The 13,487-nt window shown below is 45.4% G+C and overlaps 1 protein-coding gene across 5 annotated transcripts in view; it reads right to left on the reverse strand.

Moving 5' to 3' along the window:
- LOC144827674 (uncharacterized) overlaps positions 1-13,487 on the reverse strand; it is a 171,917-nt gene that overhangs the window by 20,123 nt on the left and 138,307 nt on the right. For all 5 annotated transcript variants that reach the window (XM_078685920.1, XM_078686124.1, XM_078686077.1 and 2 more), the window contains 2 exons: positions 10,922-11,045; positions 9,643-9,756 (listed from right to left, as the gene is read on the reverse strand). In XM_078685920.1, the coding sequence (XP_078542046.1) occupies positions 9,643-9,756; positions 10,922-11,045 (238 nt within the window). The remainder of the gene's footprint in view (positions 1-9,642; positions 9,757-10,921; positions 11,046-13,487) is intronic.

The raw sequence follows: 13,487 nt of genomic DNA on the forward strand, positions 1-13,487 counted from the left end.
ATAATTAAAGAGAACAAAGACAGAAAAGTCATATAACGAATGAATATATACTATTTTATTTATAACTATTTAGTGTCAAAAGGAGGTCTTTGCAGGCTCTTTAAACAACACACATCTGGCATTTTTCTTTTGGCAACTCTACTTTATATTCTTTTTCATGAAATGCATTCTCACACTACAGCAGTAAAATACAAATGCAAGGAATAGGCAGAGTGGGGGCCAAGGGGTACTGGAACCAGAAACAAAACTAAGCATCAGTAACCTGTTTACAAAGGCATGTAAATATGCAAATGGTCTTTAAAGACCTGTAAAAAACTCAGGCGTGCCGGAGATAAGACTCCAGACACTGCCCAGCCAAGCCCACAGCAGCCCGAGCTGCACTGCAGCAGCCCGGGCTGAGACACACGACGGGGGAGGAGGGGAGCTGAAGCCCTGTAGTCCTATGGGCCGGGCCAGAAGTTACACCGGGAATGCACGACCACCTTTGTATCACTCCACAGCCCCCCTGGGGGTCGCACCCCACGGTTTGAAGACACCTGACATAAGGTATCCAGGCCAAATTTGCACCCTTTTCTTCCATCATAGGGTTTTTAAAGGTACCCAGGGTTTGTAGATTCCACTCGAGGGGACCCAGAAATTAGTCAAACTATTTTTGGGTGGGGGAAGGGTGAGGACCAGGGAAAAGTGGTGCAGAAGAAAGCGTCTGTTTTCCCCCCAGCAAAAGGGATCAACAAAGGGTTTGTGGAGCTGAAATAATCATTTTCCCGGCTGTCTGGGCCAAGCAGACTTTTGTCAGAAAACAAACATTTTTTTTTACGCAGTTTTGGAATTTTACTTAGATATAGCCTATTTTTGCTACTTTTTATGCTTTCAACCTCCTTCCAGTTAGTGGTAGAAATGGGTATGAAAGCAATAATGGATCCCATAATGCTGTATATTTCTGAAAAGTAGACAAAATTCTGAATTCAGCAAGGGGTCATTTGTGTAGAACCTTCAAGGTTTGTTTATAGAAACTAACAGTCGAAAATAGGAACAATTGAAAAAGAGTTGAAAAAAACAGCCATTTGTGCCAACGTTTTCACCTGTAACTTCTTCCAAGTATGACAGATGTTTGAAAGCAATATACCATTACAACCGCTGGACTGTTCTGGTTGTGGGGATATATAGGACTTGAAGGTTCATCAAGAACCAGAGGAACCCAGAGCAAATAACTGAGCAGCATCTTGCAGTGGTTTTTCATTGTGTACCGGGTATATAGCAATTAATTTGGTAAAATATAAAGAGTGCAAAATAGGTTTAGAAGAAAACTATGTATTTCAGAAATGGGAACAAAATATAGAGTTTAGAAACAGTAGAAATTTGCACTTCTCCAAAATTGTGGCTACCCATACTAGCCTGTGAATTGTAGGACATTTTTCAAAGTGACTTCTTTTTTAAAAATTGTCTTACACTAGGAAGGTAGAAATGCAAAGAAAGTCAATATGTAATAACAGTTTAAAACAAATGTACCGAAGCACACCAAATCCCTGTTACTTTTATCCTCAAAAAGTCATGAAATTCAAAAGAACACTTCCAGTTGATAGACTTCTATTTTCAACTTTCCAAAAAGTGAATCATAGATGTGGACGTTTTCCGATCAATTAAGTTTATTCCAATACAGACAAAACAAAAGCAGCCGACACGCATTTCGTCCTCCTGGACTTTCTCAAGGCTTATCTCAAGATTCAAAGTTGAACAGTCCTTTCTGGTCTAATAAAAATCAACACTCCAAGCATGAAAGAAGTAGGAGTTCTTTTTCCTTTTTAAATAGTTGTACATCTGCCGACCTGAATTTAGGAATACCATGCCATAAGTAACATTCTTGGAGTCATGGCAAAGTAAATTTGGCAGTTCATCAGTCCCAGTTAGTCCGTTACAAACGGTTTCTTTATGTTCAAGGATGCGATGTTGTAATGTCGTGGAGGTGCTTGAACCATGTTAAGTTAGCGCATTTGGCTCCCTGGAGCAGAGCATTTGCCATATTCTCGAAATTACTCGTCAATGTGATTTCATATTGTGGTCTAGACTGCAGATGAAGTTCTAGCAGATTGTTACCTAAGGTGGGTGGGTAATATGGCGCCACGAGAGCACCCTTGTACCGTGACATGTTATAAATTGAATGTTCTAATAAAATATATACTGGTTTGAGAGCATATCCACCGATTGCATTCCTGTAGGTAATAACATTTGCTCTACAATTCTGTGTTCCCCTAAGTCTCCGGATAAAAAATGGTACTTCACTTGTGTGGTTAGGTGTAGTATTCTGATGTTATGGTTTCTCTTCTAGGTTATCCTGTTCCTAGCTGCTCAGCCTGTGTGAGTGTTCTAAGTGGACTGTTTGGTGAATGGGCTATGAGTGGGAAGACTGTGAGACTGGATGAGTGATGACAGTTGGTGGATGGGGCTGAGCAGCTAGCAGGCTGCTCCAGGTGGGGCTCTTAATGATGACCTACAGGCTGTCCTACAGGACGTATATACCTGTTTATAAGGACTTACCGAAGATCTATATTACCTGTCTACTTATCTGAATAAACCTACATGAACCTCATCTTACAAGCGTGGTCTTGATTACACATTCATTTTGGCGATGAGTTGAAGTCGTCCCCACGCTCTTCAGTTGGTACAAGTGTACTTCAAAGTCATCAAGATGCCTTCTACAACATGTTGGGAAGAAGCTACAACAGGGAGAAGACATCAGGCGCAGACAACAGGAACAAAAACGCAAAAAGCAGGAGTCACAAGATGAAACAAAGAAACTTAAGGAGTCACAAAGGGAATGTAAAGAGCACGCAAAGAAGCCCCATTAGTGTACATCAGATCGGACGGCCCCGACTCAAGCGCGCTGTACTCTGTGGCCACATCAACAAGATCTGCGTTTTCAAGTAAAGTATGCCTCTACACTTATTTTATGGGCGCTGCACACATTGACAGACAAAGCGAACAGCTTGTCAACATGTGTGTGCTGGGAATGTGGTGTCTATAAGTTGATTTGTGTTTCTGCACTGCAGCAGAAATGGAGAGCTGTTGCGCTGGAAGTTCACCATGGAAACAGCTTTGTCACTTGAGCCGGTTCAAGATGTTTGTGACTGGAGCAAGTGTTGGGGAAAATTGTTTGGAGACACTTTTGAGTTGTCACGTCGTATAGCTTGTCTGCCACTACGGGACTTTGCAGTCAGTGGAGGTGAGTTTTTCACTCAACTGTGACATTTGTTTCGACGTGCTCTAGTTTTGTTTAGCACCGTATGGGGCCAAGACATGTGAGGCTATGTCAGGATACCCTGCACGGTCAGCCATCACAGGATGAGCTCCAATTTTATCCAATTTGTGTTTAAAATCCATGGGTGTGGATGAAGAACTTTCCTTCAATATAGAACATGGGTCGTCTCTTAATGTTGGGCTCACTTGGGTCATCTTTTTGACTTGGTCAGTTGAACTGCTATTGGCAAGTTTAAATGGAGGCGCGAGACACAGATAGCACGCACACAGCGCGTGCAGAATTACCTTCATCATGATTTCTTGACGTTAGTTAACGGAATCTTCTTTGACAACACGCTATCTGCGGAGTCTTTGGCTGCTGCTGATGGATGCTCCACTGCGCAAGCGTGCCGTGAGCCACTCGGCGTGCGTCTCCTGAGTGTGCCGCCATCTTGGGGTTGGACCTGCCTCTTGTGTTTTGCAATTGCTCTGCATTCAAAACGCCAATCACGTCTTCATCGGTGGTGCAGCGTTGGTTGCCACGAGTGGGGGTCTGTTTTACCAGATCTTCTCATTGTTCCTCAGATCTATTTGCCTCGGTTTCCTGCAGTGCTTGAGAGTCATCCCATGATCTCTGTGATCGGATGGATCATCTTACAGATTAGATTTGATTGATTTGATTTTTATTTTTGTAAAGCGCGCGATTGCCCTTGGGCGTCTTGGCGCTGGATCTGTTTCAGGAGACACATGGTCCAGTTTGCTCAGGTCTATCTTGCTATGAACAGCCAGGTTTTTACTTCCTTCCGGAAGGTGAGCAGAGAGGTGCTATTTTTAATAGTGACTGGGAGTAGGTTCCAAGTCCTGGCCGTGTGCAGTATGAAACTTCTTCCTCCCCACCTAGCCTGTCTAAACCTTGGGACCTGGAGCAGTCAGTTGAGACTGGCTAGATCTGAGGGTTCTGGATGGTTCATAGGGTTTGAGCCGTGTTCTAAGGAACAAAGGGCCAGAGCCAAGAAGGGCCTTATAGGCCAGGCAAAGTGATTTAAACACCACTCTTTTGGTAATCGGGAGCCAGTGGAGGTGCTCCAGTCTGTGGGCTATTGGATCGTGCTTGGCGACGTCCAACACCAATCTGGCTGCAGCGTTCTGTAAATGTTGGAGTTTAGCCATGATTTGGACCTGGGCCCCAGCATACAGCGCGTTTCCGTAATCTAGCCTTGATAATGCCAGTGCTGTTACAACCGTATTCCTGGTGTCCAGCGGGATATAGGGTAGGAGCTTCCTTATCATTTTCGGAATATATCATACCGCCGATCTTAGTTTGCTGGCCTGAGCATTGAAGGAAAGCTTACTATCCAAAGTAACAGCTAGGTTCCATACCTTCTGAACTGGAGAAGGGCAATTGCCCAGGCTATCTGGCCACCATTCCGGTGTCCATACATTGGCGTCAGATCCAAGCAGCATTACTTCGCTTTTCTCTCCATTCAGTTTTAAGCAGTTACTCTGCATCCAGTGCTTGATTTGTAACATACAGGACTTGAATTTTTTTACGGTTTGGTCAACATCGCTGGCTATGGACACTATTTGTGTGTCGTCGGCATAGGAGACAGCCACAAACCCACTTTCCCTTATGATCGCCAGAGGCCAGTGGATGCTGTTTTGGACACTGATGGTGAGTGGCAGTTTGTTTTTTCCATTGGATTACCATCCGGTAACAGAATCGGTTTGTCTTGTTGCCGTTTTGCACTTGACATAAAGAAAGAGTAACAGGAAGATATTTTCCTATTCGAAATGTGCAGAACACGATTGAGAGGCTTATCGGAGCGGTGGTGACTTTACAACATGAACAGTGACTCATTTTTTCGTGGTGGTTGCACACTTCTTTATTGTTGTTTGCTCAAGTGCTGCATGTTTTTCCTTGTTGCAGGGTTTTGTCCTTGTTATTTCAAATGCTATGTGCGAGGAGGGCCAAGGGCCCCTGGCCGTCTGATGCACTGAAGGGGTAAAAGAATAGGTTACGAACCCTGTAAGCATCTGTTCCTGGCATGTAGTGCTTTTGATTCACATGCTTTGCATATTGCTGCCATCTAGTGTTGGGTCTGGATGTGTGCAAGTTGTTTTTCTTTGAAGAAGTCTTTTGAGTCACGAGGTAGAGTGACACCTCCTCTTGGTGATAATGCGCAGGGCATCAACTCAATTGTTAGATTGTTTTCTTTCTGCCGTCTGGTTTGCACATGTGAGCCTGCACTCCGGTTCAGCGTTGTCACAGTTCTCTTTTTGGTTTGAACAACACTATACCCCTTGTCGTCATTGTTTAGATGACATTTTCCATTCTGCGTATTGAGTTATAGCTAGATCACACATCAATTTGATTTGCTTAGGTCACAGTCCCCCAGAGGGCCTCGCCCAACGGGCTCTGCTTCGGTCTCCATCAATTTCTCAGAGAATGCCTGGCTGGAGATGGAACGACGCCCTTCTGTTTCTGCCCTCGCTGCCACACAAAGTATCCTCTACACTATCTTTGTAACCCGTGTTTGTCCCCAGAAGACAGAGAAGCAGATGAAATGAAATGAATGAAATGAAATGAAATAGGGATTTATAAAGCGCATGGCTGCCCTTGAGCGTCCCAGCGCTAATGACAAGGTAGTGGCAGAGGAGGAAAGATCAGGGAAAGAGCCAAGTTTTCAGACCATTGCGGAACGTGAGATGGTTGGGTTCCGCTTGCAGGGTAAGGGGGAGAGAGTTCCACAGTTTGGGAGCGATGAAGGAGAAAAGACGACCTCCCAAGCGGGCCTTTTTGATCCTAGGTACAAGTGCCAGATGGAGATGAGCGGAGCGCAGGTTTCTGTTAGTAGCATGATGTCTGATGAAATGTTTGAGAATGGGTGGGCCGTTGTTGTGGAGGATTTTATGGGTCAGACAGAGCGTTTTGAAGTTGACCCGCTCCTGCACCGGGAGCCAGTGGAGAAGCCTTAGGGCTGGTTTTGCCGAGCTCCTACGGGTGATGCCTGTTAGCAGCCTGGCTGTTGAATTCTGTACGCCCTGAAGTTTGGCAATTACTTTCTTTTGGGCGCCGAGATACAGGGCATTACCATAGTCGAGTCTGGATATTAAAAGACTCTGGAAGGTGAGTTTCCTAGTGTCTTGAGGAAGCAAAGGCAGGATTTTGCGAGTAGTCCTGAGGATACCGTAGCATGCTCTGGCAGATTTCCTAGCTTGGGTTGTGAACGAGAGGTCCTGGTCTAGCCATAAGCCCAGACTTTTAATAGAAGACTTAGGGGTCGGAGCTGAACCCATACAGGAAGGCCACAGGGAGTTTGGATTAAAGTGGGCTTGGTTACCTAGTACCATGATCTCCGTTTTCTCGCCGTTCAGCCTAAGGTGGGATCGGTCCATCCAGCGTGAGATGTCGCAAAGGCATGAATAGAGATTGTCGGGGGAGCGGTCAGGTTGGTTAAGAGATACTACAAGATGCGTGTCGTCCGCATACGTCATTAGCTTGAGTCCATGAGGGGACACAATTTCCTGGAGGGGTGACATGTAAGCATTAAAAAGGGAAGGGCTCAAAGAGGAGCCCTGGGGAACGCCACAGGGTAAGGGTGTGGAGTGAGATTTAGAGGATCCCTCCCAAATTTGGAAGGATTGGTTGTGGAGGAAGGATTCCAACCAGACAAGATACCTAATGCCCTTAACCAACGGATCAGGATGTGATGGTTCACGGTGTCGAACGCCGCGCTTAGATCCAGGAGGATCACTGCCACTGATCCTCCTGAGTCAAAGATTTTGCGCGTTTCTTCCACGACAGCCATTATGGCTGTCTCCGTGCCCTGACCTGGGCGAAAGCCCGTTTGGGAAGGGTGGAGGAGGTTGTTATTTTCAAGATAGATTGAGAGCTGCTTGTTGACAAATTTTTCAGCCGTTTTACTCACTATGGGCAAAAGGGAGATGGGGCGGTAATTACCCAGATCTGTTGGGTCGAGATGTGACTTTTTCAAAAAGGGCTTCACAATGGAATTTTTCCAGCCTGGGGGCACAATGCCTTGAGTAAGGGAAGTGTTTATAAGTTGGACCAAAGGTGGAAGAATAGTTGGTGTGACTGATTTAAGAATATGGGGGGGAGGGGGGGGGGGGGCTGGGTCACGTGGGGAACCACTTTTGATGGAAGACAAAATAGGGAGAAGGTTCTCTTCTGTGGCGGGGGAGAAGGCGTTCAGACCGGAGCCGGGTTGTAACTGGGTGAGGGGCAAAGGATCAGGGAAAGTGTCTTCTGTGAGGGGAGGAAGAGATTTTAATATATTTTGAATTTTTACGTTGAAGAATTCAGCGAATTCATTACAACGATCTTTAAGCGGGTCATCAGGTAGGGGAGGGTCTGGTATCTTTAAAAGTTTATTGATTATGCAAAACGTTTCCTTGGCTGGGTTGGAGGAGGTTCTAATTTTTTCCTCGAAGAAAGCTGCTAGAGCGGATTTAAGAGCTTTTTTTTAGATAAGGATTGCGCATCTATAGTCTTTCTTTTTTTGGGGTGGGTTCTTTCCTCCAAGCTCTTTCATGTTTTTTGCATAGTTTTTTTTGTAAGCGGAGCTCCTGGTTGAACCATGGGGATCACGGCTTACCCCTAGCGATGTGGACTGGGGTCTTGGGAAGGGTTAAGTCGAGGGAATTTTCAATCCAAGCAGAGAACTTGATGTCTGCTGCGTGGATGAGGGAATCATTAGGTGGCTTAGAGTGTTCCAAGAAGTGCCTCCATTCCTCTGTATCCAATTTCGACCAGCGACGCTCGAGACAGGAGGAGGGTAATTTTGGCCGGTATGGAGCTGGCAAGTGCCAACTAAAGCAGATTAAAAAATGGTCTGTCCAAGGTAAAGGTATCGGGTTTTGAATTTTTAAATTGGGAATGTTCGAGAATAGGGGGTCTAAAAGATGACCCATTTTATGAGTGGGTAGGTCACTAAGGAGGTGGAGTTGGTAGGCTGCGAGATCAAGTAGTAATTCTGAAGCTCCTTTATCATTGGGGTTGTCGAAATGAAGGTTTAAGTCACCCAGGATGATGAAGTTGGAAGAAGTACTGGCTAATGCGAGAGCGGCTTCCAGAAGAGAGCTTGAAAAGCGCCCGTGGGGGCCCTGGGGTCTATATACCAGGAGGCCTGAGAGGGATTTCCCAGGGGACATTTGGATCGAGAACAGAGCATTTTCACAATCCAAAATGGGGCTATCGGTGATGCGACAGGAGAGGTGGTCTTGATATATCAAGGCGATTCCACCACCCTTCCCTTCTGGTCTGTCAAGGCGCTGTATCGAATAACCCAGGGGCAGAGCTTGCGCAATATCTGGGTTACAATCAGCTGTTAGCCATGTCTCTTGTGAGAAACAAGACCTCTAGGCGGAGGTCTTGTAACAGCATATTTATTTCTAAAGCGTGTTTGGGCAGCGAACAGCAGTTAGGTAGGGCCATGTTGACTGGGGGCCATGGGAAGACGGTAATCGGGTCCCTGAAGTTGGAAGGGACATGATGGACAATGTGTGAGCGGATTCATCACTGTGAGTGTATGGGAGCAACTCGGATGGGGGGTCTGTCTAAGTCAGACTCGAGCCTCCCTTGCGTATACAGCTGAGTGTGCGGCACTGGTAGAGATAGTGCTGGGTCTTGGGTCCGGTCTGGCGTGGACGGGCGCAGACGGGCTTGCCTCTGGCGCGCCCGCTGCGCTCATCCGCTGCGCGTTCGGAAGGGGTGTTGCATTTTATAGGTTGGGTTGAGTGGGCTGGCGAGAGACTAGCACGCCGACCTCTCTCACCCAAAATGGCGCCCGCGATGTATTCTCGCGTCCAGGAGCCCCAAATCGGCAGCATGGATGAGCCTGTCCCTCCAAGAATAGGAGCAGGGTGTAATATTCAAATAATAGATCGTTTTTAAAAAATTACGTTTTTTTAAAAAAGTAAGTTTTTAGGGGCAGGTGGTGCAGACACATAAATGCAATTCTTTATGGGAGCACACAGGACAGTAGAGATAAAATAATAGCCTAAGTCCCCGGTTTTCCACCTCAGGGACTACTACCTTAGATTGCAACGCCTGCCACTCCTTCTACAAACACACATGCTTTGAACATATATACACAGTTTATAAGCATTTTTACTCCCAATAAGTCCGCCCAAGGTCTTCGGATGGAGCCCTATAAACAGCTAAATTAATTAAAATGAACTAGAATTAGAATACATTCTCATCAAAGAAGCCATTTAAACTAAGTGCACTTTAAACAGCATAAATGCAAGATGACCTACGGCTATATCAGGATACCGAGCACGGTCAGTTATCACAGGATGAGCTCCAATTTGTGTTTAAAATCCCTGGGTGTGGAGGAAGAACTTTCCTTCAATATACATAGGATGCAGGAACAACATGGATCTTACCAAAGGCACTGCTTGTAATCGTCTCACTGTCGCAACAAAACTTGAAATCTTGCAAGGGGACCACGCCTCTTTCGTCTAACGTTGGCACCATTTCTGTTTTTACCTTCATAAAGCCTGAAGCACAAAATAAAAACCATAAATCAAATGTTTGTAATTGTACATCGGTAGGTTAGTTACGGTAAGTAAGTATTTTGGTGCAAGTAGGTTAGCAAGGGCATGGCATGTAGTGTTGTAGGTGTACTAGGGAGGATAGTTTGGTATGAATGGCAGGTTATGGTTGGTAGGTTAATTATGTTAATACTAGTATGAAGAGGAGGAGGATAACAGTTTATTAGCACACTTTAAGATCCCAGGCCGGTGCAGCTTGTGGTTGGTATGACTTGTCATAAGTGCTCGTCCCTTATGCTCATCTATCTCTAGTGTATGTATAACCCCTTTGCAGCGGGGGAAATTCCCCCATGGCGTGGCGGGAAGGGGCGGGTCGCAGCACCGCGGTGCTCGGGCTCGTCATGAGGCACAGTGGAGCTGTGCTCATGACGAGCTGGGCTTGTCACGACTCTGCCCACTAAGTGATTCTCCCGCACAGGCGGGGATCAATTATGCGTGGGAGTGACGCGGCCGTTATGACGAGCAAAGCTCGTCATGAGCACAGCTCGACTGGGCTCGTCATAAGCATGCAAGGGGTTAAAATATCTTCCATGCCCTGCTCAGGGCAGTACCACTCAAGAGGTCACGTGGGCTGGTATAAGGAGCAGTGCAGCCCAGGACAGTGGCTACCACATGTGTGTTTCTGTGTTGTGACCCAATCACCAGCAGGGTCAATAGTGCCAGTCTGGCGGTGTGATGTACACGTGACCACAGCATTGGCAAATGTAGTGCAGAAGACAAATCCCAATTATCCCATTTACTTCTCTTATCCTGACCTATGCTGGTGCCTGATGGACCCCGATCTCCCTCCACAACCACCCAACAGACGGGTCCTCTGTACGTCAACTCCACTCAGAGGTTTTCTTTTCTACCTCACCCCCAACAGAAATATTTAAAAAAAACATGTTTCAGTTCAGACAATTATAAAAATCTCTCAATTTACTATAGGTCAACTGACATTTGAAAAGTGTTCCCCATGCAAGGAGTACATGTCCTCTTCCCTAAGAAGCAGTATGCTCTTCTCACTGGGTGTTCAGATTACTACTACAAATACATGAATACAAGAGCTGTCAAGCAATGAAAATAAAATATCCGATCAATGAAGACGAAAAACATTCATTGCTTTAATTACCATTTGCCCTTTCCTCTCTTGCGCCCACTGTCCTCTTGCAGAAATCCTTGGGAGGTGCTCCAAAATGCTCCTTCTTCCTTTCATTGTGGCAGGCTTTCATGATATCATGCAACTCAATCGCCACCTAAATCCAACAATCAACACCTAGATTAGGAAGCATCTTTGGCATGGTATCGCTTTCCTAAATAGTAACTTTAGGGAAATAAGTACACAACCCAGATTCAAACTTTATCTGTGACAACACCCATCCTACACATGCTATGCAAAAACACAACTTCACATGGTGTTATTAGAGGATGAACATTGTGGAGATCTTGTTTGCCGTGACTTGGAGCGTCAACCAGCTCTTTCCTTAGGTGACTATAATTGGCAAAGAACTCCATGGACCCGCATATAAAATTCCCGAATTAGAGATAATTTTTCCTGGACTGACCTGGGCTGAAGCCAAATTGAGCTGAGACTATCAAACTAGCACTTACTCTAAAACATACCTGTCCAAGTAAATGCAGAGAAACAAGGATATCTTATGGTGAGTGCTGTGCTCATTTCCTGCTAGCAAGCAACCAAACGTGTAGGCCATAAGATGGAAAGGGAATAAGGGTGATAAATGTACTGAGAGCCAGCATGAAAGGTTCTTGGAAACTCAAAGTGCTGACACCTTAAAGCACAGTAAAGCCCATACAAGTACAGGATAAAGGAGATTAAATAATGTACTAATATCTGACCAATAACTTGTTAATACACACAGTCTAAAGTCAGACCAGCCAATAAACATGTTTAAGAGACAAATCAGACCACTCCTGATTGCCTGGAACAACACAAGGACAAGAGACTACAGCCCCAAGTGAAAGCCTTTTAATATTTGAACCCAGTTCTCGAATCTGCAATTATATGATATTTTTCACTGACCACATCAGAGGTTTGGTTTGTGGTAGACATGTCAGCCTTAGGGGTAGTCTTCCCCCAAACTCTTTGCCTGCTTAACTCCTCTTTTTGCGGATTCTTTTTGTTGGTCTTAGGACTCTGAAAACTTTACCACTGCTGACCAGTGTTAACGTGTTAACGTGCATGTACTTCTGCTCTAAACATGGTTTCATTGGTATTGGAATATTTAATTTACCTGCATGTCCCTAGTAGTGTGCATTACCTGTGTCCAGGGCCTATACATTAAATGCTACTAATGGGCCTGCAGCACTGATTGTGCCACCCACTCTAGTAGTCCTTTAAACATGTCTCAGGCCTGCCACTCAACTGTGCAGTTTACTGCCACTTCAACTTGGCATTTAAAAGTCCATGCCAAGCCTTAAGCTTCCCATTTTATTACACATAAGTCACCACTAAGGTACGCCCTAGTTAGCCCATAGAGCAGAGCTGTATAATAAAAGGTAGGACACATACTTTGAAGTTTGGAATGTCCCGGTAATGGAAAACACCTAAATTCATTTTTCACTACTGTGAGGCCTGCTCCTCTCTTAGGTTAACATTGGAAATTCCTTAATTCACCCTTAAGCTGTAATTCTTGAATAGACAGAAATAGCTCTGTCATGTTTTATATCTTTGGAATGGTAATAATGGATTCTCTTTGATTGTGAAGGGGACTGTTAGCTAAGCTCAAATTAGTAATGAGCAACGCAGCAAGATTAATTTTCCCAAGACGTTCACATGCCACACCACTACTGAAGCAGCTTCACTGGCTCCCAATTAAGCAGAGGGCCAGACTTAAGGGCCTATGTATTGCACACAAAGCTCTCTTTGGGATGGCACCAGAAAACATCAAGGACCACTAAGGATATACATGCAGGGACTTGTCCTGTGTTCGTCCGAGGCATGCCTGTTGTCCTGTCGTCCACAGTTTGACAAAGTCACCATGGGTGGACAAGCTTTCTCAGTTCTGATTCCCCAACTGTGCAATAAGTTGCAGGAGAGTCTGCGTAAGGAAGCCACTCTCTTTCTATTCAGGCAAAAACTAAAGACTTTCTTGTTCACACAGGCCTGGGGATAAGATGAGCTCTGACTGGGTAAGCTCGGTGTTCGGTAACTGCTGGTATGGTTCTGTAATTCTCTCATAAGCACTATGCGACCGTTGGTGATTATGCGCTACACAAATGTCACTTAACATTAACATTTAACATTACTGTTTTAACAATACCACTTTTAGAAAGCAGTCATTTATATTCTCTGTGTGCCTGCAGCCTGTCTCCAATGCACTCCTGGAATGGGCAACCTGGGCAGAATGTGAGGAGGTAGCACTCACACCTGAATAGGCAGTGTCGTGTCCCACACAAGGACCGATTACCCCGTACAGACAGTCTGGAGCCAGGGCTGGGAAGAAAGGGATTCTGTGCATTTCAAAGACCCTTCTTCAAAGTCAACCTCAATTTAAAGTTACAACTGGGTAAAGTAGTGGGTCTCTGACGCCTCAAATCAGACACTTCTATACGTGTAACTAATCTCGGTCAGAAGAGCTGCTGTGCTGCTACAAGTACTGACACTGGACAGCAAGATCTGTTTCTTCTGCTGTGCTGCCCTGCTGCCTGCTGCTCTTGGACTCAGCTGAGGGAGAGTT

Source organism: Lissotriton helveticus, chromosome 1_1 (genome assembly GCF_964261635.1).
Source record: "Lissotriton helveticus chromosome 1_1, aLisHel1.1, whole genome shotgun sequence".
Lineage (NCBI taxonomy): Eukaryota > Metazoa > Chordata > Amphibia > Caudata > Salamandridae > Lissotriton > Lissotriton helveticus.